Below are 26,139 nucleotides of genomic sequence, written 5' to 3' on the forward strand. Positions count from 1 at the left end.
CCTTGGACATGGCTCTTACACTTTACTAGGGTAATACAAATGAGAATAGCTTCATAATACATCTCATCATTTATTGAAGGTCAGACACTTGTATCTCCTCCTTATCAGAATATTTAGTGGTTTGGTGTGACAGACTTAAAAAAAAAAAAAGAATGAACTTTTAACCTTGAATCATGCAAGCTGCCTCTGTAAAGACTGAAATTAGGATCTATGCTAAATGCATTAATTCGATGCAGAGCAAATTCCTAGCAGCATTTTTTTTTGTCTGCCTATCAAGGCTGCCTGTCTTGCTGTATGTTTTTTGAGCTTTTAGGTGTTGCCGTTTAAAGCATCCAGGGTTTGAGTGGAAATTGCTGGTTTTACCTCATATAAATGAATTGTTGTTTAGATATTGTTTTGGACAGCCAGTAGTAGTTTGTTAGACGTGGGTATTTTTTGCTGCAGGACTTGGAAAACTTCAGCCTTCTAGTGATTATGTCACTGGTTTTACATGACAAATAGCAGATTGCTGTGAAGGTTTTCGTCCCAGATTGTGGTCTTTAATGACTTAAGTGTACCAAGGACATTTCCGAAACTATTTCTAAAGTACTGTGTTACAGTTAAGAGACAAATAACGTGGTTCTTTGATGTTTAAATCTGAAATTAAGGTGCCCTGGAAATATTTTAGTAATTTAAGGAAAAATGATTCATAAGGGTTTTCTCTTGTCTGGATTTAATGAGGCTTGTGTATGGAACTGCTTTTAAAACTGGTGGGAGTTACAAGGCTAAATTCCTTGTTCATGCAGAGAAGCACAGATCAGTTTTACTGCATCGTTTTAAAGGTGCATTCTAAGAATAAGACTTTGAGCTTGTCAGGAGATTTGATAAATGCAAATGAGTAATTTGCAGCATAGTAACTATCTGGAAGGTGTCAGAAAAGTATTGTTCAGTTTTTATTCACCTTGGAATTACTTTCTTTAAGTGAAGCTGTAGCGAATATATATGGGCGTGTGTGTATGTGTGTGTTCAATAGCATATTACATATGTAAGAAACTATAGGTTCCTTAACTGGAAAGAGATTGGGATGACTGTGAGGTTCTCTTATTAAAAGGAAGAAAATTCTACTTGTGATGTTCATGGCACTAGTTAGAGGGCAGGGATGAAGGACTAAAACACAGCAGAGGGAAAGGTGAATATACAGCATTAGTTTTGACAATATTATTTGTTTCCTCTTTTCCAAATTTGGATTTTTTTTAATGAGTGATCTCCCACTAAATCAGTTTATTTTTCCACATACCACTTTTCCTTCCAAATAGTATGCTTTAGAAGACAAGGGGTACTGGCTGGAGCCTACCAGAAGGGCTTTCCACTGCTTGTGTTTTTCCGTACAGAAATGGCAAACGTGTTTCCATCTCTACCTGTAATTAGAGAAGGAGGAACACTTCCTCTGTGATCCTCCCCTGAGAGTTACCATTCGACTTAGCATGCCAATAGTCTCTGTGATGTTTGTGCTTGGCACACAGCTGGGATCAAATATGGGCCAGGGCTGTGTGCAGGGAGGCAGCACCAGCGATGTTCTGAGATGTGCTGAGAGCAGCTGAACCTCACAGGGGTTTAAATGTGGCTCTTCACACCCTGCTTTGATTTTAATCCATCTCACCAATGGTTTCTGTATCAGAAGGAAATGACATTGCACCAGAGGAAGTGCGTTTGCAGAACACTGTCTCTTGGTCTACGTTGCGGAGAGAGAAAGCATTGAAAAGATATAATTTAATGGCACTTGAAAGACAGAATTTTATGTACTGTAGCACTGTGTGCCTGGCTTTTGCATGTGTTTGCACTTTGTTTTTTTAATCTCCGCAGAGATTAAATGTGAAGATCTGAGCTGAGGAAGGCTATAGCCATTCTCCTATGGCATTAGCACAATTTTACTAATCTTGCCCTTTTTCAGTGCACTGCTCCCACTAGAAGGCTGTGAAAATCAGACATACTGTCACCATCTTTTCATAGGACAAGGAATAATGGTCTCAGACTAAAGGAGGAGCAATTCAGGCTGGACATGAGGAAGAAATGCTTTACCATAAGGGTGCTGAAACACTGGAACAGGTTTCCCAGAGAGGCGGTAGATGCCCCATCCCTGGAGACATTTCAGACCAGACTCGACGGGGCTCTGAGCAACCTGATCTAGTTGCAGATGTCCCTGCTCATTGCAGGGGGCTTGGACAAGGTGACCTTTGAAGGTCCCTTCCAACCCAAACTCTTCTATGGTTCTATGACTCTGTGACAGGATCTTTTGAGACCCAGCCTTGGGAGGTCTCTAGTCCACCCTCCTGCTGTAAGGAGGAACAGCTGTGTGGTCTGACCAGATTGTCTGGGTCCATGCACAGTGAGGTCTTTCATCCCAGTAATACTCCGGAGTGAGCCACCCTTTTGTCTTCAGCTGGCACCTGCAGCATTTAAAACACAGTCTGGGTGCCCGTCTGCCTGTTTGAGCAGTTCGTGTTGTCGCTACTAGTGCCCATCTCCTTTTTGCAGCCAAGTATCATTGCTGCCGAGAGCTGGCCCTGTCTGTGCTTTTCCTTGGCAATCAGCTCACATAAGCCGTTTAGAAGCGAGAACAGTGGTACATAGGAGAGTACCACATGTTATCTGCCAGCTGCTGTGTACCATTTTATCTCAATGATTTGTGTGACAGACTGTACAAATGAACATAATTTTGCGAATTAGGCAGCACCTTGCTGCTATTTTCTCTCCCTTGCATATCCAGTTACGACATAAACATAATTTAAATGTTATGGCTGTGGTTTTCCACCTGTGCTTTTGACTTTCTTGAGGGATCTGCAAAGGTAACTAAGAAAAATAGTGTTTTAGTCAGGAGGCTTCAAGTCATTACTCAAGAGTCTGATTTCTACTGCAAATGCTATAGAGGTGCAAAAATGCAAACAGAATTAAAACCTTGCTAAGAAATTACAGTTGTGCCAGCTGAAAACCCAAGCCAAGTTAATTTATCTAAATATTAGGATCATCCAATCTAAACATCAGCGTCTACTTCCATTCTTTCTGGATTATCTCTCTTTCTGGTTCCTTTATTTCCTTTATATGAATTATGAAACACTGAATTGTGCTTTGTTACAAACCAATAGTTACAGAGTTCTAGGATGGAAATACTAATTAGACATGTATTGGTGAATTAATTCAGGATTTGAAACAAGATTCAGAGGAAATGTAATAATTCTCTCCAATATCTAGCCTGTACTACCTTCAGCCTCTGAATACATGGCAAGGATTGCCCATGAAGAAAATTATCTAAACTAGAAGATGCACTGAAAGATTTGGCCTTTAAATTGTGATATATCCTCTTCAGATATCTTGTAGTCCATACTGATTTATTCCTCCTTTTTGCTGCCTCCAAATTGTAGTATTTAAAAATCCCGTATACTACATAGATCTTTCCTTACATTAAAATATATATATATATATCTATATCTATATCTGGCTTGACTTTAGTCTGCAATGCTAGAGACCTTTGTCATATAATTTGTCCTGAAAGGCTGAAACCAGCAGTAATGTAGTTTCAGGTAGCATCTTGAGCATTTTTCACGCTAACACACAAAGTATTTGGTAACAAAATTGCTATCCTACTTATGAATGTAAGAAGAGTAAATTCTGTGGATTATTTTTATGATTTCTGTTTTATTTAATTTTACCCCACTTTTCCAGAGCTTACTGTTTCAATGTATTTTCTGTTTCAGTAAAATTATCAACCACTAGAACTCTCAGAATAGTTAGATGAGCATTTCACCCATAGCGATGTCTGTCCTTTTTCACCAGGGTTGTGTGACAGTATGCACTAGCATGTTCCAGGACACTTCAGAGGAAAGAGGCATATCATCCCAAACTCTAGTTTAACACTTTAAATTCAGCCTGTGTGCATTTGCCAAGGGATTCAGCTGTTCTCACATCACCCAGAGTCTTCTGAGGCTTCAGACGTGCCACAGCGATAGCTCTACCTGAACCTTATGCAGCTTGGAAAGGGCTGGGGGAAGATGTGATGTAATACATTAGTTTTAGTTTACAGAGGATGGGGACTTGAACTTGATTCTTGCATGGATGAAGAGACAATGCTGTGGGTGAAACAAGTGATACCTTCATGTCAGCTTTCTCATTCTGAGACAGCCTGTGGAAATTTGAGCTGGTTTCAATAGAGTGAGTTGCAGTAGCTTAGACCGCGTAAGAAGAAAAGAGGAGCTTGAAAAGAAAAATTGGAGACCTCTAGTTGGTCAGCGATACAGGAACCCATTGCTTCTATGGCGGCAGTTGTGCAGGATGTGTGATGACCCAAGTGAAGGTGACACATAGATGCTGTGTCACACTGGATGATTAGTGAGGTAAGAGCGCTAGCAAAGTCTTCAAAGTCTTTTCTGCTTCCTGTGACCAGGATTTCTTCTATTCCAGGTTGGGCAGGAGGTGATATTCATTTATTTAGTCCATTTTATGGTGTCCCAGAGAAGTCTCATGTCTTCTTGGACATCCTCTGCCACTGAGGAGGGGCTCAACTAAAAGTTACACACATGGTAGGAAGGAGGGCTGTAAATATAAGCAGAATGTTCGCACCAGTCTCTATTTAACAGCCATCCCTTTAGTTTAGGTTGATATTTCATGATTGTGTCAGCTAAATCTCATGTCACTGTTTATTTCTGCAATAAGAGAGCTAAGTACAACACGGCTGCAGGGAAAACTTCCTTTTCCTTCTACATGCTTATGACACTGTGACCTATGGCATAAGGTTAAGACTATTACTGAAATGAGATGCCTAGTGTGACCGAGAGGACCTGCCTACTGAACATAAGACCAAGAGAAAGAGACAGGGGTCACCTTCCCTGGGAGGCCAGAAAGAGCGAGAGGAGCAGCTGTGTGAGATGAGCCACCGCTCGCAAGTTTTTATATCTCATAAAGATGCACAAAGCAATGCTAAGGGAATAAAGAAATTTTGATGAAAGGTATTTGTTAAAGAAGCTTATACTGTAAAACACAGAAAAGGAATGCTAACGTAACACACAGCATTTCTTACGGTGTTTTGAGAGACTGAATCTGAGTCTGATGTATTAGTGATATACAGTGCAGATTTTTTTTTAAGTTTAGTCAGTATGATAATTCAGATTGCATGAAACATATATTAAAAATTAGGGAAAACTCCTTTTTAATTCTGCAGTCAAGAGTAAATGTATTTTTTTCTCATAAACCTTGATACAAGTGGAGCCACAGAACATTTTACTTCTGTTAATCTCTCTGTACCTCTGTCTCTCTCACTGTAATCACAGGATAGGTGAGGGCCAACAGGGAGAAAAAGAAATTATTTACCACCTATGAATATTAGTACTTCTGTATCATAAGTACCAGCTTATGATACTATGCTTATTTATTTTTATTCTCCATTTCTTGGGTTCATATGACAATGATAGCAACTCAACATTATTTTGTAATTTGAACTCATTTTCTACCTTATCTAAATATCAAAAAAAGATAGAAATCAATGCATTGGATGCCAGGAAAGAAGTAAAAAGAACCTTTAATTTAATATCTGTATTTAGACATAGGAAGCGATATTTAGAAAAATATACTTTAGATTCGCAGTAGCCCATTTATCTTTGCACTTCTGTAATTCTAGTCGTCTAATTTGTCAAGTGTGCCTCCAAGTAAATAAAACTTTCCTAACTGTAACAACTGAAAACGACTTTCCTAACAACTGCTTAGATAGCATTTGGAAATTACATTAAGATGAAAGTTTATATTAAATTGGTATTTGGAAAAATACATTTTGAATTAACAGCAAGAGAAGCAATATTAAGTTTGGCAATTGAAGGCTACACAAATTCCAACTTTGTACTCAACTAAAAATAGGTTCTGTTTATAATATTTTTTCATGGAAATGGCAGTCATCTGAAAACTAATTTCTATGTTATAATTTTGTTTCCCACTGTAAAAAATCTGCCATGAGAGAGAAGCATCAGCATTTTCTGTGGAAAACTTAGCTGTGAACTTTTAAGGAAAAAGAAATCTCATATTTTGGGTATTGTTTGGTCTGGTTTTTTCCTTCTGATACAGAGATTCTGCAGACAGCAAAGAAATTTAGCCATCCGGAAAATCAGATGAAAGAAGACTGTAAAGGTCAAAGTATTATATTTTCTCACCATATTGACACAGTATGCATGAAGCTTCAGAATTCTGATATTACATTTTTGAGAATATTGCTGTAAGAACAGAGGACAGAAAAGCCCAAATATCTCTATTTTCGCATATGAAATTGTAGCCATATTGCCACTTTTCTCAAGGAACATATTTTCATTCCTGAAGTAACTTCTTGCTCCATATAATCACAGTTCCTTTCTTTCTAATTTTAGACAAATTAGTATGCTGCATCATAGTAAATTTTATGCAGTTGGTAAGCTGTAAAAGCAAAGAGAAAATGGTTTGGTTTGACTGGAAACAAATAAAGAGTTGTCCTATGCATTTTTTTTTTTTATTAGATTGTTTCTTAAAAGGTGTATTTTTCATTTGTGTGCTTTCAAGCAACTGCCTTCACAGTAAACAAGAGCAAAATAACACCTGCTAAAAGAAATCTACAAGTTCTACTATACTGACTGCTGGACCTACCCTCAGGTAACTGATGACATGGGTCAGTTTGTTGTAACCTGCAGAAACACAAATGCAAATACTGCTGCCCAATCTGTTTTCCTTGCCAGTGCCATTCTTGTACACTGAAAGACAACTACCCGTGACAAGTTCCCCCCATCTGTAAGGTGATTTGGAGAGCTGGGATGCAGTCCATTTTAATCTGGTTTTGGCCATTAAGAAGCCAGTAAGAAGCAAACTGAGAAGGAGTGTGGACGGGAGGGCCCGCGCATGAGTGGAAGAGAATTTGGTCATTTATTATAAGTTTTTACCCAGCCAGAATACAAATGTTTCTGTAGGGCTTCCACTTGGAACAGTGCTTTACTCTTTTACCTCATAGTTTATTTTGAACCAGAAAATGTTATATTTGAGAAGGAGTAAAATGTGGAGTCTGATATCTTTGGCCATAAACCCTGTTATGAGTGCCTCTCTATGCAGTATGACTTTTCAGGAGAGATCGAAGTGATATTCAGAGCATGCAGACAGGCAGTAGATCTGGGCCATACCACCTCAGGCTGGTGGAGTCCTGCTGTGGTAACATTTGATGCAAATCCTGTTATGAAGTATGACATATAAAATATATATGAGACCTTGTAAAGACATGTACAGAAAATAGAGTGATTTCTTAAGGTCATATTTTGAAAACTAAATGATGGCTTTCAAATGTGATCTTTTTACTATATAAGGAATAAAAGCTTCCTTTTGTAAAAGTTTTGTAAATATTGACATCTAAGCTGAGGAAAAGGAGGGAGTCGTGTAGAAATTTTATATTTAGATTGCAGATTAGATTGCTCTTCAGATATTTTGCTTTGTACGCAATTATTTGACTTTGTTTTCTGCAGTACTAATGTTAGTTACAGAAGTAGTATGTGTAAATCACGCAGACAATTGTGAAAAGTAAGGCTTTTAAAGGAGCCTAAACGGCGCTTAGTTCCTACTAATCACCAATGAATATATAGATTTATTGTGTCTTTGAAAGACACTTTTTCTGTCTTGTGAGCAGTAATGTTGGAGCTGCTGTTTGATTTCTACTTCAGTTTCTTCAGTGGCTTTGAAGCATCTTTATATGTTTGCCTAGTTATTTCCTCAGTGAAGGAATTTTAAGTTTCAGGTAGACTGAGAGTCCATCTGTTGACACCATCCCTTTTATCATTTTTTTCAGATGAGATGAAGCCATTCAGTTTCTTCTTCTTCCTCTTCTTTTTCTTCTTCCTCTTCTTCTTCTTGGTCAACAGGATTTTCCCATTTTAACTCAACCCAGAAGTGCTATTGTCATGCATGCTCACAAGCAAGTGTGATAGTGATTCCCTGCACTTTTCTTCTTACATTCTATGTGCCCATATGCCTGTGCTATGGTGTTATCTAACCACGAGTATAATGCTAGATGGTGGATGTGAAAGGTGACCTTGACAGAATGTTGTAAACTCTGTTGTCAAGACCGCTGCTCAGCCTGCTTTCATTTTCTCTTATCCCTGAAGACCCAGCTGGGACTAGTGACCATCATTGCTATTCTAGCCAGATTTACCTAGGATGCACCCAATAAGTATCACCCCAGCAAGAGGGAGATCAAAGTCTTTCAGATGTCAATGATATAGCTCTATGTACCAGAAATTCTGTTGGGTTTCTTTTCTGCTTTACTGATGGGCTGTCTTGACAGAACTGTGCTGCAGGGCCATCCTCCGGAGGTGCCCGAGGTGAGAGACTTGCCCTGAGTGCCAAAAGCATTGGTTGGTGCTTACATTTGGCTGTCCGCCGGTTAAACCAAACAAGGAATCTTGCAGTCTCACCTCCTAATCTTATCCATGTGTGTTATTTTTATCTTGATAATCTGTCTAAATTTACACTGTATTAAATGAATTTTATTGTTCCAAATTCCCTTCCTTTTTATGCTGTATAACCTTTCTTTTTTCCTTTCACCCTTCAAATTTCTGTTAACTTATCTCTCCTTAGTCACTGCTTGGCTAAGCTATGCATATTTAATTCTTTTCATCTTTCCTCATAAATCAGTCCCTCAGGCCCCAGAACCACTTGTGGTAGTTTCTTTTGAACTGCTCCAATTTGACTGTCTAGAATTAAATGCAATATTCCAGAGAAGTTGTCTTTCTGCAGAAAGGAGAAGAGCCCATTTCCAATCCTTTTGCTCTTTGAAAACTGAGATGGCAGTCCCTTGATATACACTGAGGAGTGACCAAAGGCCTACATATTAGCTCTGCTGCAGAATTTTTATTAGCTCCACTGTACTCTAAACTAGTTTTTCATCTGCTTTTACTTTACAGTAATCTCTGTAAGTGATTAGATTGCATGTAGAACTGCAGTCAGCTTGGCACAGGATTTCCTTTCCTGTGTGCTTGCCAGGCCTTATGGTTAGGTCTAAGAACCACTGTTTCCTTTTTGGCTTCTTCCTATCTGTGATGTATGATACTGAATATCCTTATACCCTCTTTGTCTTAACCACATGTACCTTTTTTCTTTTCTCCCTCTTTTTTTTTTTTTTTTTAACTAAATTAGCTGCATGCAGGCTTTTGCAAATTTTTATTTATGTGGTTTCTGTAAGTCTCATATGCTATCTGCCTCTTGATCCCTGGCATATCTGCAGCCTAAATAGTGATATCTGAGAATGTCTGTGATGAAAGAACTGCCTTCAGTTTTGAAACAATCTGATTTTTTGTTTCTTTGTTCAGATATTAATTTACAGTAAAACAGTTATTTCTGCTGCTGTTCAACTTTCTCAGTACCTTTGAGGCATAGCAACTCTAAGTTTTGGCTTCCTCTCACTGTGTATTTAGGTGTTAATTTACCCTCCAAAGTTGCAGATTTACAGGTATCAGCAACAGTCTTACTGTTTTTCACTGCTTATTGTGATCTGAGTGGCTGCATAACAAGCCCTTTATATTATACTGTGATGGCAGGGAGAATTTTCCAGTGCATCTATTCCCAGATGTGTGTCCTCCCCTCTTCTCTGTCCTATCTGAAAGTGCGGACTAGAGAGAAATTTATTATTACATCTCCATTTACTGCACTGTAAGGAAATAACTCTTCATAGCTTATTTGCAACTCTGTAAGTTTTGCATTGCAGCCAAATAAAGACAGCCAGGTCTGTGAAAGGGCTAAAAGGAGATATTTTTTTTCTTAAGGACTTATGTCTTCCTTCTTATCTTCTTTATTGTCATTTGGCAAGCCCAGGTGTTCTTTGCTCTCATTGTGCCTTCCGATTTGGAGCTTATTGAGTTTTACTTTTTGCTGGTGTGGTTTATAGCAATTCAGGTTACTAAAATATGACCAAATATGCTGATTTATTTGATCAAAGGCTTTATGACTTGACAAGCCTTATTAAATGCTTTTTATTAATCTAATAAATATACATTGCTTGCTTCTGGAAATCCCAAATAATTAGTGACATAGATTAATTGATTCAAAAGTGGACAAAAGTTAATAAGGTTTAGCTCAAACAGCCAGTTGAGTTTTTCTTCTACATAGGCAGGTAGTCTGGCTGTGTTTGTTGAATAGGCTGGCACAGAGTTAATGACTTTTGCCTAGAACACAAAATATCCATATGTTACAGACTGCTACATGACATAAATCATAAATGACAATGCAGAGCCCTCTGTTGTATTTGATTTGTTATTATTCAGTCTCTCTTCTCTCACCACAAAGCAAAGATCCCAAACTGGTTGATTCTTCGATTTAAATACAATAATTTTTTAGAGAATGCTGCTGTAGCTTCACTGAATTGCTGATAGATAGATAATAGAGTCTATTAGAAAGCCTACAGAGTTGATTAATAGTGCCTGATAAGTAACTTTTCCTTGGTATCAAGCTGGAAATTGATTGCAGTTCCTGCTTACCAGTCTAGTCACATCAAAAGGCTCTTGAAGAGCAGCATACAGGAGTGGGTTTTATAAGAGGATGGTTGCTTGAATGTGCTCACGATTGCTCTTCAGCAAAGACAAAGTTGGGTATTAGGCAGAAAATGAGGAACCTTTGTATATCGTGTCATTTAAGAGCCCTGACTTTGTAATCACACCCAAAAGAAGCTCTGTGGAGCCAAGAAGAGGAGAAGCACATCAGCTCCCTTACTGCAATGTTATTTATTCTTAGAGGACTTGACATGGATTGAATTCTTTACATTCTTTACCAGGTAAATCGTTTGCATTTATAATGTTCCCTCATGATTATCTGCCTGTGGAGTGAGGAGGGGAACCAGGAAAAACAAAAGGAATAACCCCATCACTATAGTGAGCAGAGCACTGCTGACCTGGTGAAAAAAATGCTCTAGCCATTAAAATCAGGCTGAGTGGCTGCGAGCACTGTGCTTCAGTTACAGCTTAATAAAGGTAATGGAGAGGCTGTTCAAATGGTAAGCAATTTCCCTGCACCGAACAAAGGATTTTCAATTCCAAGTATTTTGATGCTGACCTTGACATTGCAATTTGAAATGGATTGATATGATTCTAGCCCCTTCTGTGGCTAAGAAGTGTTTCTTTTTGGAACTGGAAGATCTGTAAATTATACATAATAACTTCTGATTTTTGAAGAGAGCACCTCTAAAAATGCATTTATCTGTGGTCCAGACACCATAACTTCAGTTAGGTTATTGTATTTATATCAGTGATTTCATATGGAATTCAGCATAAATACTAATAAATTAATATTTCTAATTTAACATAATACATTAAAATATTAATATGCACTGTTTTACACCATCCAGGTAACTCGCTCTGTAAGTGCCAAAGCATGTGCTGCTTTTTACGTGCTTTTCCCACTTAGAATGTGGGAATATCTTTGTTAGTACTGTGAATATGTTTAGGTAGCCAGATTTAAAAGTGCCATGTAACAGTACAGTATTTATAAAGAAATGCCAGGAGGCTTTTTGTTGTTATTTAATGAATGCTAAGCTATTTAACCGTTCATGAAAGCTGTTGAAATGTTCAAATATTTTATCTTTCTGAAATTCAGAACAATTTTAGTTATCTAAGTTAGAATGCAGGTGTTTAATTTTAGTTACAAAGAGGGACTGATACCATATCTTTAGCAAGAACAGACCAAGATTGGAGCTAAAGTGTCACAGGACCCAAGCTAAACAGTGTGTATTTCAGGTTTTTTGTTTACCCTTTTTCTTTTAATGACATCAAGATGCTTAAAGAATATTGCTTGGGTGGCAGTCTCAAGTGAATACATTCTCAGAATCCCAGGTTGCCATTTGTCTAGCCTTCTATGTTTTGTTTCCATGCTGTAAAGACTGTAGTCATTCAAACACCCGGACATTTACTCATTCATTGTTTAAAATATAATCAAAATCGACATGAATGTTTATATAAATAAAGGTGAGCATATGTCTCAATATTTGCAAATTTGTAGTTTTAAACATTATACACTATAATTCTGTATCACCTTATTTGAGATGTTTGCTGCATTTAGCGATGTCAGCAGTTTAGTTGTGTGTGTGTCTTTAATGAAGAGACAAGTTTCAAATTTTCCATACTTTGCAAAACACACAATTCCGAGGGTCCAGGAGTACTTACCTTTCTGAATCACAACAGCAAATATTTATATCGTGTGAAAAGTCAAAATACAATACGTATGAGCACAAAGTTTTTTGTAGTGCCTGTATGAACTCGTATATAGGCATTCATCTTCACATTCTGGAAATGCCTCCTGATGTGTGATCCAGATTAGAAATGAACATAATCACCTGCAGGCAATATGAATTACCATCAGAGGTGCACTTTTTTAGGATGACTAGACTCACAATTTAAATGCCTGAGCAAGTGACTAAAGTTAAGTGACATAAAGCTATAAAAGATGGAAATATAAAAGAAAGCTTTAACAATATGGCTTCTAAAAAGTGGTATGGAAAAAATGTTCCAACATACAGTAAAGTTGCTTGGGCACAAATCACCTGCAAGAGGTGGAAGAAAATGGCTGTGGCAATCACATTCTTCCTTTCTGTTTATATCCCATTACTCTCCCCAACCTCTTAATGTTGTTCAGTAGCTGGTGCTTGTAGTGGCACAAAATATTCCTTCTCTCACCTTTACAGTGAGAACTGGTGACAATTCAAAGGAAGCAGCTCCTCTTTACTCAGAAATCTCTTTCTCATACAGGCAGGATCAAGCTCGTAATTTGTGTTGTAATGCAATTGACATTCTGTTCAGTTGTAAATTGCTACAGTTTTATGAACAGGTGGTTTTGTAGCAATGATTCTTCCCTTTCTAATGGTTCGGGCTGGACCCAGCCAGTGAAGCAGCTCTACACTAGCAAGCATCCTTGAAACATTTTTGTTTCGGTTTGTTTTGCTTATTTTTCCTATTAATTACAGTTGTAGTGAGTTCCTTTGTCCTGTGCTAATTAATAACCAATGTGATATAAGAAAGAGGATCTCTGGTTTTGATATTTCAGTGTTTCACAAAGGTTTTAATAAGCTGTGCTTATATAGAAATGCAGACATTAAAACTAGATCCATACCAACAATCATGTTTATTCTAGTTGTTTTGGTCCAGGGCATCTTATCAAATAAATAATACCCTGGTAAGCCTTTTCAGCATTTTGATGGGCACACTGCTAATGAGCTATCCAGTGCAATATACCATGACAGTCACAGTCAGCTTACCAAATCACTATACATAATTGTAACTTGTCATACACTGAGTCAAAAACCACATAGAGTCTTTTATCTTATGTAATGAGATATAATCTCTTTTGCAAATTGGTTCAGAAGGCAACTTTTCTCCCTACCCGCAAACTTTTTCTCATGCTACCACACTGCCTCCTGACTGGCATACTCACCCACAGCTCTGGTTGGGATCATGTTTTCTATATATCTTCTGCTGTTTGAATGGATCTTGTACAAGGTTCTTGTACAGTATAATGGTTTGGGCCATTTTCCTCCTACCCAGAAAACAAAAGGACGGACAAACCTGCTGTACGTAACCATTTAGGAGGCTCTAATGGCTTATCTTTTGAGCATAGCTTTAGCTGTCAGTCTCTAAAGAGTAACTGTTTACCTCTGCCTAATAAAATCGTGAAATTTAACAGCTATTTTTTCTTGGACATTTTCTGTTTGTTTGTTAGTTTTTATTTATTTATTTAGTTAGTTACAACTGAAGCTGGTTCTGCTGTTGGCAATGCTAAATGAGGACAGACTGGTTGGCATATTTTAAATGGTAGAGCTTAATCCTGAGGATCGGGCCAACAGAAACTTCAGGCAGTTCGACAAGGAAAGTGCATATTTTCATGCCTGAGGTGATTAACTCCTTGCTCAAAGTGGTACTAGGTGGTCCTCAGAATTTCCTCCAGAAGCATGTCTATAACCTTCTTGTGTTTGTGTCCAGCTCTCTCGGGGTGTTAGCCAGGAAGCTCTGCCTCTTGTGCTCTTGGTGGTTTGCTGTGCTCATTAGACGGCCCGCCATGGTCAGGGCAGGGATCTGCCTGGTTGTAAAACAGGGACTGAATGTTTCCTGCCTGGAAGATGAGCATCTGAAAGATTAATTCAGAGAGTTTGCCTTGTCTGTGTCTCTACTATATTGTTGTAATCCAGCTTTAGCCTAATGAGGCTGCGTACTTGTGGCTATTATATCTACAGTCAGATACTGATGTTGTGTATCAAGTTCCAGATGTGCTGAGAGAAAAAAACCCATCTGCAATTCATTACTTCTCAGCTGAGACCAGTTCCCAAGTGGGTTAGGAGAGAATCTGCCTGAATTGTTTGACCACATGCTGGAAATCTCTATGTGAGGCCAGTTCTGGCAGTAAAGCACTGTTCTTCATTAAACAAATAGATGGGCACTTGTGCAGGTTGAAAGTCATCCTAGTGGAGAGACAGAGGATACTGAGACAGCCACACCCTTCTTGAAACTGGAATCTGGTGGTATGAGCTCATCTTTGCTGTATTCTATTTGACAAAAACATAAAAGGGCACGTTATGACACTACAAAGGTTTTAAACTAAAAGAGGGGAGATTCAGGCTCGACACGAGGAAGAATTTTTTTACAATGAGAGTGGTACAACACTGGAACAGGTTGCCCTGAGAGGTGGTAGATGCCCCATCCTTGGAGACATTCAAAGCCAGGCTGGACAGGGCTTTAAGCAACCTAGCCCAGTTGAAGGGAGGTTGGACTTGAGGACCTTTGAATATCCCTTCCAACCCAAACTATTCTGTGATTCTGTAATTCCATGGTAAAGCTAACTTCTTTGATTTGTCATCCTGGAGGATCAGAGCACTGTGACAACAAAGGTGTCCTACAGCTTGCACCAGTCTCAGTTGTGATGTGGCAGCAAACACCACCAGTTCCTCCTAAGAGCAGAGCCTGCACGTGAGCTAAGCTGAGTAAAAGCAAAGATACAGTTACAGTTGTCAGCAAACAACGCTGATTTACAGCTAAGAGTAGAACAACAGCAACAGTTCTCACCCTCGGATGAGTTTTCTAGCTATAGACAGCAACTTCTGTCAGGTGGAGCTCAAGCACATGGCTCTTTCATCTTCATGAAAGAGAAGGAAGGAACAGAGCAGAGCTAAAACTCTTGTACTGCTGTACTCTTAGCTACATTGCTGAAAACAGTTTAACACAGCAAGCTGGTTTTCCTTCTGAGGCTATGAGTCTGGCTGGCAGGCACTATACCCAGATTTAGAAGTGTTAGGGTATAAGCTTAGAGTTTTACAAGCCAGAAATACTGTGTAGGCTTAAGGTATGGGTACTGAGATATTTTATACAAAGCAAAAGATTTGAAGTTTGCTCATTCCCCAGTCCAGTCATGACAGAAAGGAGATGCAGTTGCAAACTGCCTGGAGCTGAGGGTAGTATGAGCACAGATCTGCTGTTTGGTTAGATGCTTTGAATGCTGGGACTGAAGTGGGGAATAAAGTTACATCTTCTGCAGCTCTACGGAACTACCCTTTCATTTCCTTGTCTTTTCTGACATTCTCAGAAATGAAACATAGCATTTAAGGTCAAATGGAAGATTTTGTTTTATACAGAAGGAGTTGTTTGCTTTTGATGTGCAAAAAGAAAGGGTTTGTGTTTTGGCTTAATGCAAGCCAATACTTGCTTCCAGTTTTTAAATTTGACAACTTGTTTTCTTCTAACTAGAAGGGCAAGCTAAGAAAGGAACAGAAATTATAGGGAGGGAAAGGGTAGTCTGTGTTAAAATAAGTTGACTGGACTTGACTTGCAGAATGGTGTTCTGAGTCTGCTTCTGTTGTGGAGTTTCTCAGCAAGACACTCTGGGCAGTTTTTTGCATAAATCTGTGCTCCTCAGTTTTGGGAAGTCTGGTGTGAGACCTTGAGTTCTAATTCATACTGAGTACATATAATGCATAATATAATAGAATATATAATTTATAATATAACATATTATAACAAATAAATAATAAAGTAATAGATTTAATTAATAGAGTGGCATGCAGAGCTAGGACTATCACTTTGATAGTATTTCACTATGGTATTATGGTATATAACAGTTTATATAATACTATACCTTCAAAGCATAACAAAAAATTTCAAGAAAATAATATAATATTCTTGAATCAGGACACCCAAAATTAGTGATTTAAAAAGCAAATAATTGTCTTTCTGTTCTTCAGTAGAGAATGTAGATAAGAATGCCCCTTTATCCCTCTTTTTTTAAATTAAAATAAATAAATATTTGTGAAGCATTTATGTGCTATTATGATGTGAGCTTAACAAAAGCCTGTCAGGAAATTATTAATTAGGCTTTCAGAACAGGGTTTGAATGGTATTCAGTAGATTAGACATGTGTCAAGCAACAAGGAGAAAACAAAGTGGTCATTTAGTCAGCACCTACTCAGCTAGTGCCCTGAATGAGGTAGGAGTCCTTTGATGATATAACTACAGATTTAGCAAAATGGGTAGATAAAAGCAGGCCTAATTAAAAGTGCACAGTTGTGCTCAATTTTGGTATTTCTTAACTGCCCAGGATGACTTAAGTCTACATCGCCTTCAAGAGCTCTTCCATCAAACTAGGGAGAGAAAACCTCTCTCATCTGGGTTTCTGGCAGTCCTTGAAATTACAAATTTGGGCACCTTGCTCCCATATGAAGAAAATTTATGTACGTAAAGTAGAACGTGAGAATCAGAAGTGATTGGGTGCTCTCCAACCACCACATCAAAGGGTCTTAGGATAGGTTAGTGGGTACACTGTCGATGTGGAAGATGTGGATTCACATCCAAGGACTCAGACAATAAAATTATCGGAAAATCCCCATGTCTTCTTTTGTAACAGAACTGTCCCCTGAAAAGAAACCAGCAGCAAGAAGTCTCTTATGGTCTTCACTCTCACAAGAAAAGAGAAAATACTGGAAAAGAACATCACTGTTCTTCCAATGACAGTAAAAACACCAGATTTAATGGCAACAACAAAAGAGGAATCTGACTTAATGTTGTGAATGATAGGATTAACTGAATCAAAGACAAATTTGTGATCAGTTTTCTACGCAAAGGTTTCAGTATCTGATGGTTTCATTAGAAGATGCCATTTGGATGGCTCAGTACAATGCAAAAAACCCAAACCAAAACAAAAAAATCATACACATAGTTAGTAGTCTGAAATGACTTTGATGTTTTTAATAGATAGTTGCCTGAGTATCTATTGCATGCAAATAGACTCATTATAATTATGATATGATGATTTTTCTTCTCACTGAATAACAGGAATTTGCTAACCTAAAGCAAGATGAAAATTAATCAAAAGGAAGCATGGGCATCAGACTAGCATTTCTCTGCATAATAGTCTGTTGTTTGTAAGGAAATGCAAGCCACTTGTATTATATTGAATTTTTTAGATATTTTGTCCATCTCACATTTGCACTTTTAGACCTCTTTGTGTTCACATTTGCTTACATGAACTGAGTTAGCTTTTAAAAAATGCATCAGTGATTTAGTGGAATTAGTTATGTGTTGTTTCCAAAAAGTAATTGATAATGGTATATACTCACTGTAGTCAGCATTCATTGAGTGGGAGGAATTCACATGGTAGACTTACACACGGTTAGAAAGGACAATAAGAAAATTGGTGGAGGTTTCATGACACATTTGAAAACATGCTGTTGCATGATCTAAATGTGTTTGTCTTTAATTTCTTACAGGCTGTTTCCAGCTATGTAATGTTTTTCGGTCCCATGAGATGGAAATTGAGCAGTGCTTGCTGGAGTCCCTTCCTCTCGGCCAGCGGCAGCGGCTGGTGAAGCGGATGCGCTGTGATCAAATAAAGGCATATTACGAACGAGAAAAAGCTTTCCAGAAACGGGAGGGCTACGTGAAAAAACTGAAACATGGAAAGAATCATCAAGTTCGTTTTAATCTTGCTGATATGATACAGGATGCAATCATACGTCATGATGATAAAGAAGGTACTCAGTAATGTTGAACTACTTTTTTGTTTTGTATAGCTCAGAGTTTTAGGGGAAAAGCTTCCCTGTTCTGCTTACGTATCTTTAGGAAAAATGCAATTCACATTATGGTAATCATAAAGTGACTCTCATAATAGAATATATAGGTATGCACTGCACACAACATATCATAGCTTGCTACTGAAATCAACAAGGTATAGACAAACCTTCAGAAAACTAATTAATTTAGTCTGAGGTTAATATATGTATAAACGAAAATATTTCAAACCCAGTAAGGACCACAATCATCATTATGTGTGGCCTCTTATATACCTACACAAGCTATAGAATTTAACATAAGTTACTTTGAAAATTAATTCTCAATTGTAGCCAAAATCTGAAGTAATGAGTGTTGCTATTAGTGACATTTACCTGACTAGAGCAACAAGATGGTGTTGACCCATAGGCACACCAGATATTGGGTCATCTTTCTGGTTGTAGTTCATATCCTTTTGAAATATGTAACTACATTTTAGGGGTTCTGTTTCTAGTTTCCTGGCATTGTTTGTCTCTCTGGTGCAGCCAATAGCAATCTGAGGAATTTTGTAATTTACTCCTCAAAATGGGTCCAAACCTTGCAGTAAGGATCTCTCTAGTTTTGGAAGTCCCCAGGAATCCCCATACTGTTGTGTAGGAGGGATATAAGAAAAAAGATGATTAAATGCTTTTAGCAACCCCTTTGCAAACAGATTTTATGGCACCTCTTTGTAATCTCATTAGCACAAAACTACTTGAATAAGGGAGGCTCTGAAATAGAATAACATTGTATGAATGAATTCACAAGTTTCTCCTAATTTTTATAGTTTTGATTAGGTATGGGTTTTTTACTCTTGAATCTTCATTTTAATGGGCATTTGCTCTATCATGACTTATCACTGAGGTGTAGTCCTACACATTTATATCTATACAGGAAATGAATCAAAGAGCTCTTCTCTTCAAGTGAGTGCCCAGGGCATCATTTATATTAATAACTAAGTTAAAAATAAGATTCACAACCTTTCATTCCACTCCACTAGCGTGTAAAAGTACTGGGATTGTAAGTGAAGAACTTCTTCCTCCATGTTCCTATAGTTCCCAGACTTCTCTAAAAACCAAGCAGAATGCTAGATATGACTTTTAGCATTCTGTAAAAGTCAGATATATAAGGCTATTTTTGACATGCCGAAGAAATGTAGGTTGCTTACTGGAGTGGTGCTGGGGCATCAACAGTCTTTTGTGGTGTCCATACTTGGCCTTGAGCTGCACCTGGATCAGACATAAAGTTTAGCAACTGCTGGGACTGAATAGCATGAGTAAAAAGGGAAGGTACCTCAGGCAGAAGAAAGTAAGGTGGGGGAAAAACAGGGATGATGTCCTGCACTCAGTGCAGATAAAATAGGACCCCAAAAGCAAGGAGCTCAAACAGCCTACAGACAACCCCGGTAGGACTAACGACACTATCCTGAATTTGATGCCTGTGATCCTTTCACAGGACCATGAAAAAATGTGATTGTTGTCTTTAAGCAGCGTGGGAACCTGCAAATGTTTGTCTGTTGCTAGGTGTTCCCAGAACTTGTTTGCTTTGAGCTGAATAATGGCATACTAAGAAATGTTATCGTGTGAGCCAATAAAAACAAACAAAAAACCCAAACAAACAAACAAATAAAAAAATTGAAACTCATTACATAAAAGCTGCTCTCCTACTATTGATGCAGAGTGGAACATCCAACCGTAACTCTTGTGTGAATATATCTACATTAGGGTTTCAGTTCAAATCAAACAGATGCTTTTGTAGTATATATCATATCCACCTATTGGGTTTGCTTTTGCTTTATGGAGCTGGCAAACTAGATTCCTTTCAGGCAAAAGTGAACTGGAAGATGAGCTCTGGAAGCACAGCACACCTAGGGCCACCATACATTAACGTGTTTTCAGACTGTAAAGCCAGGCTAGACGTAAGTTGAAGTAATCCCACTGAAACAGGTATAGCTGGGGAGGTTGGGCTTTTGGCACCCCCTGTTTCTCTTGTCTATATATTAATATTTCAGTAGTTTCAGCATTCATCATTCGTATTACACTTCACTATGTACTCATGGATATATAGAGCTAATAAGCTAATTGTGATGAAGCCTGTTAATTGCATGGAGTATCCTCCACCTCACTGCAGGTTCACATCAGTGTTATCTGTACAGCTAGAGTAAATACAGCGCTGGTGTGAAAAACTATCTGAACCTTCTTCTTCACTGGATCCTAAGGCAGAAATGACTTCAATGTAAGGCTGCGGATGGGAATAAGCACACATTTCCTGACTCTTCAAATGTCACACCATCTCTTCAGCTCCCTGCTTTTGGTAAAAATGGCCTGGGGGATTGATAAAGAGGTTGTAATACTGGCTTGAGCAAACAAAGGTGCGAGACAGGTTTTAACAGCCTGTCAGCCTTCCTTTCTTCCAGTAGAACCATGTCTGGGCTTCAGAATCTGGCTTTTACTGCACGGTGCGCTCAGTAGCCAAAAGCATTCCTAAATAAACTCAGCCTGAATATAGGGAAGCAAATACAGTAATAAATACTTAAAATATGTTTCTCTTTGAAAAAGCTGCGTATTGAACAAGTATTTTATTCAAAAGTAGCTCAATACAAGTAAATAGCAGAGAAGTACCTGAACATGAGTTAGTAATAATAATTTAATAACTTAGAATAAAGCCTCTCATGCTATATGAAGATCAGTTGTTATTCAATGAAAAAATGGAATTCAGACTGATCTCAATATTGTATATTTTGGAATAAATGCTGAAAGTAATCAAGATGAGAACTCGGCAAATCTTCAAAAATTCCATTTCATTTACTAAACATGAAGAGAAGGCAGCAGGGTATTTTAATGCAGTTTGAATTTCTTTAATTTTCCAGAGATAATTTTCAAGCTGGACATTTTGTTTATAATGAGATATTTAATAACAAGTGTAAAGGTGTGTTGCTACATATTCAGTACTCAAATAGCTTTAGTAGACTAAATTTTATCAGGCAACACCTTTCCTTGTGGTAATGAGTTTTGTGAGCTTGAAGTGCAAGGACTTTGAAAAATTTAATTCCACTCAAGGTACAATATAACGCACATAGCTATTAATGAGCCTGATCCTGCCATTTAGGATGTATGAGCAGATTGTGGTGTCCAAGAAGAGGACTGTGCAACCTGGATGCTTTAAATTAAAGAACTGGATACACATAGATTGAGTCAATTTTGTGAATGAAAATGTAAATATTTTTGTGCTAGTTTTGTGATCCTTGGGTTCAAAGTGCTTGTAAGTCACAGATTTCAGAGTGTGGGGCTTTTGTAAAAAGAAACTGAAAATCTCAAGGCTAACATTCTGGAATTCATACAGTTGTTTTTCAGTTTTACCCTTGAAAGAGGCTATACATCAAAGAATTACAAAAGAGTAGACTCATACACAGAGAATTACAACTGAGCCTGTTTCCTTCGATTTTTTTAAATGTATTCAGGAATAGTTTGTAAATCTTTGGCTCTTAAAGGCTTTCTTTAACCATGTCTATGTGCTTCCTTCATTCTTGAAGTACTACCAAAGTCTGTCTGACTGTCTGGTCCACCTCTGAGACTGTTCAGCAAAATTCTTTTTGTTGATGAATCTTGGAGTACTAGTTTTATGCAGGTTGGGGTCTGGTTATGGACAATTTATGTCAGTTACATGCTAATTAAGTAGAAAATGTGGACACATTCCATGGAACTCACAGAAAACCACAAAACTGGGGAAAATTATAGAGTGATTAAAACAGAGGAGATGAAAGACCTATGAGAGTGATAAAGCAATGCTCACATCTGAACAAGTTTGAATGCAGCTGGTAATAATTCAGCAAAAATGAATAACCGTTCCATAGGTGTAGATGACAGCTAGAGAGGAATCTTTCACAGTTCTGTGAAGGGAATAGAAAAAGTGTAGTATAAAAACTGGAAAGATAATGCAACAGTAGAAGAGGCTAGAAGTAGCTTTCTAAGGGAGTCCAGGAGCTCATTTCTTACAGAATATCGTAAACTATATAGACTGGACAGCACATTTGGAAATAGTGAGAAGTAGTCTGGTTTAGTAGGTGAGATAAGTTGGATAACATGCATATATGTGTAGATGAATTTATGATGTGGCTAGTGCAGAGACATTTCACATGTGAGTCTGATTGGAATTTCACTCTTAAGAATTCATCGTCTTTGTTATTAATGAAGAATGTAATATATGTTCTCCAAGATTACTATAGCAGCTGCTACTGGGAAAAAAATGCATCTCTGACACTGCATGCTAATAGGTATGATCATTAGCTGGCATTAAAATTCATTTTAGAATGGTCTTCTAGAAATTTTTACCAGTGACCTGCTTTGTCTGAAGATTAGAAATTAAATATATGCACACTATATTTCTCACAAAGTCAAATCTTATATTTTTTTTGTTTGGAGGCTTTTTTTTTTTTAATATCTCTAATTGTTCCTAACTGAAATTTGATCTTCTATCTGACCCCAGGGAGACTGAAGGGAAGTCCTCCTCTTTCTCCCTACAGCTATCTGCAATTCTTCTTTTTTAAAGTAATATACTGTCTAGTGCTGCTGGTGGGCCACATTCACCCTTACTACTAGCAGTGAGCATTTTGAGAGATTTTGCAACTATAATTCACAGTGATGACATGTATAGAAGCAGAAGCTGGTGAATAAGTGAGTGAGCTGTATTTTCTGACAGCGGTTTCATACATGTCTACTGCTGGCAAGGGAGTACCTGTAGTTCGTTTGCCTTTAAATCCTATATAGCTTTTTTCTCTGGGAAGTTAAATCCCTATTAATAATGGACAGCAGGACATTTGTCCTGCTAGAATCAGTCATATAATTTCACTGCAAATTGGAAGATGTAGTCAAGCTGGTTCCTGCATCCCATTACTTCCCACTGTGCAAGAGGCGTGTTTGCGCCTAGGCTTGGCATTAGTCTGGGCTCACATTTTCTTCTCTAATACACATACTCCAGTCTTTGCTGAGCCTGCACATCAGCTTGGACTCATGTACAAACAGTTAGGAAATGAACTGAGCAATCAGGAAATAAGCTGAGAGAATCTGAGCGTGAGTTTTTGCTTCAAATACAAGATAGTCACACCAAATGGATCTTGGTATTTTGGATGCTTGAGAATAAGGGATATGCATCCTTCCTGAAGCCATGGTGGAGTTACTGCCACTGACAACACTGGAAAACAGTGGCAGCTTTGAAAGAGGTGTTTTTTTGAGCATTAACTGGTAGATAAACTTACCATAATGAAAAGAGTGGCTCAAAGTGAATGTGACAGTCCTGTACCCGAAATCTAAGAAGAGGAAGAAAATAAAGCACTGGATTTAGTTTGAGTCATCTTTTGGTATATTCTGTAACTCAGCCTTTCAGAAATCCTGCAATATTACCGAAATCATAGAACTGTCAGAAATTATGTACATGCAGTATCTTTTGTTATGAAAACTCTTAAGTTGTAAGGGAGTGGAGATGTATGGCATATGGTCTGCCACCCTGGTAGGGTGTGGAAGGTCAGGGTAGGAAGTCTGGAGAGCCACCAACTCAACCCTGAGACAAAAGAGGTAATCCTGTGAAAATCAGCCTTTCAAAAGGGAAATGCAGATTCCCTAAATTTAATTAAAGCCCATTTCATCCTTTTCATGAGCAATATGCTGATTCTGTGGCAGCACTGTGAGTCTAAATAGGCACAATACCAAAGTGAGTGAGTATTAGCACTAGTGCTGCATCTGTAATAATGACTCTTGGTCCTTTCTGCGGAGGTTGAGCCTGACTCTGCATTTTACTCAGCCCTCCTCAACTCTGCTTGGGCTTCTTACTAACCCTGCAGTGACCCTTTGCCTTTAGCGGTAGGATGTGGTGGCTGGGGACAACATTACCCTCCCTTCTCTCACCAGGGGATGCATGCAAAAGTTTGTTTAAAAGCAGAAGATCATAGAATCATAGAATAGTTTGGGTTGGAAGGGACCTTCAAAGATCATCTAGTCTGGCCCCCTGCGATAAGCAGGGGCATCTGCAACTAGATCAGGTTGCTCAGAGCCCCGTCCAGCCTGGCCTGAAATGTCTCCAGGGATGGGGCATCTACCACCGCTCTGGGCAACCTGGGCCAGTGCTGAAAAAATTGTAGAAAATTCTTCCTCATGTCTAGCCTGGATCTCCCCTCTTCTAGTTTAAAACCACTACCCCTTGTCCTGTTGTAACAGGCCCTGCTAAATATAATACCAATATCCTACTTCGGTTGCAGTGTCCACTGCTAGAGGAGGCCTCTCAGGACTGGGTCCTAGCCCCAGCAATGTGGTTGCTTACTTTAGGGAAAAAAAGGTTTTGTTTGTTTTGGTTTTGTTTGTTGTTTTTTTTTTTTTTTTTTTTTTGTTGCGAACACTGTATGAGGTACAATATTATGATAAATTTCAGTTACACGAATTAAAAGGGTATGTAAGGAAGCAGAAAGGGGGTACAGGTGGAGCTGGTGCTAGGGTGTAATTTGCATTCTAACAACTTCAGGTCATAAAAAGGGCCCAAGGGAAAGAAGAGCAAAATCTGTTCAAAAGAAGAACGTGTCTTTAGTTTGAGGCGGCAGATGAGCTGGCTATTAGCTTTCAGTAGTTAGCAGAGTGTGTCAAAGATGTTATAGTGACCATTCCCATTCACAGAAAAAAAGTATGAAAGCAATTTGAAACAGAAAACTATGGCTGCAACTGAGATGAAGTAAACCACATTTTTTTAGTTCCTTGCATTGTTTCCAAATCTTCTGACCTCTTACTTTTTCATCTTATCACAATAGGCTTGCTTACGCTTTACTGTTGTCTCTTTTCCCAGTACAGACAGCTTGGCTGGTTACAGACAAGTTGTTCTGGAAAACATTGGGTTGCACTGCCTGTTGTCTGGCAAACATACTGGGCCAAACTTGCAGATCCTCAGAGACCAGGCTTAAGAGTTGCCAGCAGGCTTTGTAAAAAGCTGGCAGAGGCAGGACGTGGGCAGCAGTGACAGGTTTGTGAATTTAAGACTCCACTCTCTCAAGCTGTTGTCAGGTAGGAAGAAACTGGAGAAGGAGGCTGAGGAACGATGACCACTGAGAGTGTGTGAAGTGGACTGTTAATTGCAAACATTTTCATAATTAAGAAGAGTGGGAATATACTCAGTTAACGTGTCTGCCCTTGAGGTTCTGACTTTCAGTTTACCTTTTTAGATGTTTGATGACACCTCTTCATCTCAAACTGATTGCAGGCAGCTTTTATGATTTTGCCTGTTGCATGTGCTTGGGTGAGTGGTTACTAAGTGAGGCTGTGAGCGTAGCAATGTCTTATTTTTAAAATTCACCAAAGCCGTGGGTGAGGATTGCTCTTTTGTGTGTCAGTAGTTCAGAGGCATCTTTGCTACTACACAAGACTGGAAGATAACACAATATGTTTACTGGAGACAGAGAATTGCAGTCAATTTACAGAAAGACAAGGTAATAAAATATATTGTTGTACTAAATATTTAGGAAAGAGGTGAAAAATAGTTGTAGCATTAAATCTGCCAAATTGAGTGTTTATCATTAAGCCAGAGTTTCCTTAAATTAGACAGAAAACCCCCCATCTTCAGTAAAAAAAAAAAAAAGTATCTTGAAAAGATAAGGACCTCAGTGTGAAAGTCCAGATCAATCTTCTGCACCACCTCAAATTAAAATAATCTACTCTTGTTTACTTCCACCTTTAAAAATCTTCCTGCCTTGTTTCTTATGCTTAATATTTAATGTCAGCTTCTTTAATTTCCTTCTCCCAAAGGTACTTTAATTAGCATTTCTTTTGTATACTGTTTGTCTCAGCTACAGCCGTTTGAAGAGTCAGGGGTAAAAGTTTATAAGTGGTATTATGAGAAATATTTTACTACGTATATAACCTTTTTACACATGTATTACACCAAGAGCATTAAAACCAGAAATAAAAACACGGTTCGTGAATAGGGATTAGGTTGTGTCAGATGAATAGTTTTTTCCAGTTTTCTGTCTGCTGTTGATTTTAAATTCTCTTTTGGGAAAGCTGCCCACTTTCACCAATCCTTCCAACCCTGAGAG

General features: G+C 38.3%; 1 protein-coding gene across 3 annotated transcripts in view; it reads left to right on the forward strand.

The window, feature by feature from the left end:
• MYO16 (myosin XVI) overlaps positions 1–26,139 on the forward strand; it is a 385,805-nt gene that overhangs the window by 78,930 nt on the left and 280,736 nt on the right. For all 3 annotated transcript variants that reach the window (XM_065058425.1, XM_021296623.2, XM_005509047.4), the window contains exon 2: positions 17,753–18,016. In XM_065058425.1, coding sequence (XP_064914497.1) covers positions 17,791–18,016 — 226 coding nt within the window. In that variant the 5' untranslated portion in view covers positions 17,753–17,790. The remainder of the gene's footprint in view (positions 1–17,752; positions 18,017–26,139) is intronic.

This window comes from Columba livia, chromosome 1 (genome assembly GCF_036013475.1).
Source record: "Columba livia isolate bColLiv1 breed racing homer chromosome 1, bColLiv1.pat.W.v2, whole genome shotgun sequence".
Taxonomy (NCBI): domain Eukaryota; kingdom Metazoa; phylum Chordata; class Aves; order Columbiformes; family Columbidae; genus Columba; species Columba livia.